The 1,695-nt window shown below is 48.8% G+C and overlaps 1 protein-coding gene across 1 annotated transcript; it reads left to right on the top strand.

The window, feature by feature from the left end:
• The first annotated feature begins 1,050 nt into the window (after positions 1-1,050).
• Positions 1,051-1,695, top strand: LOC119250764 (mediator of RNA polymerase II transcription subunit 30-like). Its single transcript, XM_037518378.2, has one exon. The coding sequence runs from the start codon at positions 1,051-1,053 to the stop codon at positions 1,585-1,587; it is 537 nt and encodes a 178-aa protein (XP_037374275.1). The 3' UTR covers positions 1,588-1,695.

Here is a 1,695-nt window from a genome sequence, read left to right as displayed (position 1 = left end):
CTGGTCAATTCTCTCACCCTCCCGCACTTCTGACTATGCCCAGTGCATGTATAAACAAAACAAACAAACAAATAAAAAAAAATGTGTCTATTAAAAAAAATATCTAGCAGTTCTTTAATGTATCAATATATAATTTGATTAAGATCAAGGGCCTCCCCGGTGGCGCAGCGGTTGAGCGCTGGGTTGCGAAGCTGCCAGCAGCCTCTGCAGCGCCGGTTCGATCCCCGGCTGCTCCCCGGCCACCGGAGGAGGGTCCCGCATGGCGCGCAGACCTTTCCTGCCGCCCGCTGCTCCCCTCAGCAGTGTACTTCGGTCCTTCTGCCTGCTCTGCTCCCTGCTCTGGCTCTGGTGAATTCTCTCACCCTCCCGCGCTTCTGACTGTACCCAGTGCATGTATAAACAAAACAAACAAATGAATAAATAAATAAATAAATAAATAAAAACATGCCTCTATAAAAAAAAAAAAAAATACAAGCTATATGTATTTAATTAAAAGAACTAATGTGTATTTCTGATAAGGAAGGTACCATAAGTTTTTTGTATTATCAGTCCCAAGAAAGAGGAATGTGAACAACAGAAACAGATGATGATTATCTTAATTTACGCATATCCAATCTGTTCAAGAATAATTCTCCTATGAAAACCTAGTGCCGGGCCTCCCCGGTGGCGCAGCGGTTAAGCGCTGGGTTGCAAACCTGCCCGCAGCCTCTGCACCACCAGTTCCATCCCCGGCTGCCGGGCGAGGGTCCCACATGGCACACAGACTTCTCCTGCCGCCCATTGCTCCCCTCAGCAGTGTCCTTCCGTCCTTCTGCCTGCTCTGCTCCGTGCTCTGGCTCTGGTGAATTCTCTCACCCTCCCGCGCTTCTGACTGTACCCAGTACTTGTATAAATAAATAAAAATAAATCTTTAAAAAAACAAAAATGGGAATTTGGGCCGCCCCGGGCTTACTCGCAGGTGCCCACGGCACGCCTGGCTGCGGGCCACGCCCGGCTGGGCCCCCCAAAGTCAGCTCCTGGGCCCTGCGGTCCTGCGGCGTTGGTGGCTCCATGTCCACCCCTCCGTTGGCGGCGCCGGGCATGGCGCCCGGGCCCTTCGCCGAGCCCCAGGCGCAGCAGGCCGCCCGGGAGGTCAACACAGCATCGCTGTGCCGCATCGGCCAGGAGATGGTGCAGGACATCATGTACCGCACCATGGAGATCTTCCAGCTGCTGAGGAACATGCAGCTGCCAAATGGTGTCACTTACCATACTGGAACATATCAAGACCAGTTAGCCAAGCTACAGGATCATCTTCGCCAACTTTCTATTCTCTTCAGGAAGCTGAGATTGGTGTATGATAAATGTAACGAAAACTGTGGTGGGATGGATCCCATTCCAGTAGAGCAACTTATTCCATATGTGGAAGAAGATGGCTCAAAGAATGATGACCGGGGTGGCCCATCTCGTTTTGCAAGTGAAGAAAGGCGAGAAATTGCTGAAGTAAATAAGAAACTCAAACAGAAGAATCAACAGCTGAAGCAAATTATGGATCGATTACGAAATCTCATCTGGGATATAAATGCCATGTTGGCAATGAGGAACTAAACTGATATATAAATTGCGTGCTTTCCACATGTTACACCAATTTCTCCCTCAAGTACTTTTTTCTCTTTGCAAAAGATTATCTGTTTTTGTTCTAGTCATTGGAATTAA

Source organism: Talpa occidentalis, unplaced genomic scaffold (assembly GCF_014898055.3).
Source record: "Talpa occidentalis isolate TD23 unplaced genomic scaffold, MPIMG_talOcc4v2.1 talOcc4.18, whole genome shotgun sequence".
Lineage (NCBI taxonomy): Eukaryota > Metazoa > Chordata > Mammalia > Eulipotyphla > Talpidae > Talpa > Talpa occidentalis.
The sequence above is the reverse complement of the archived record's forward strand: the minus strand, read 5'-3'. Positions and strand labels throughout refer to the sequence as shown.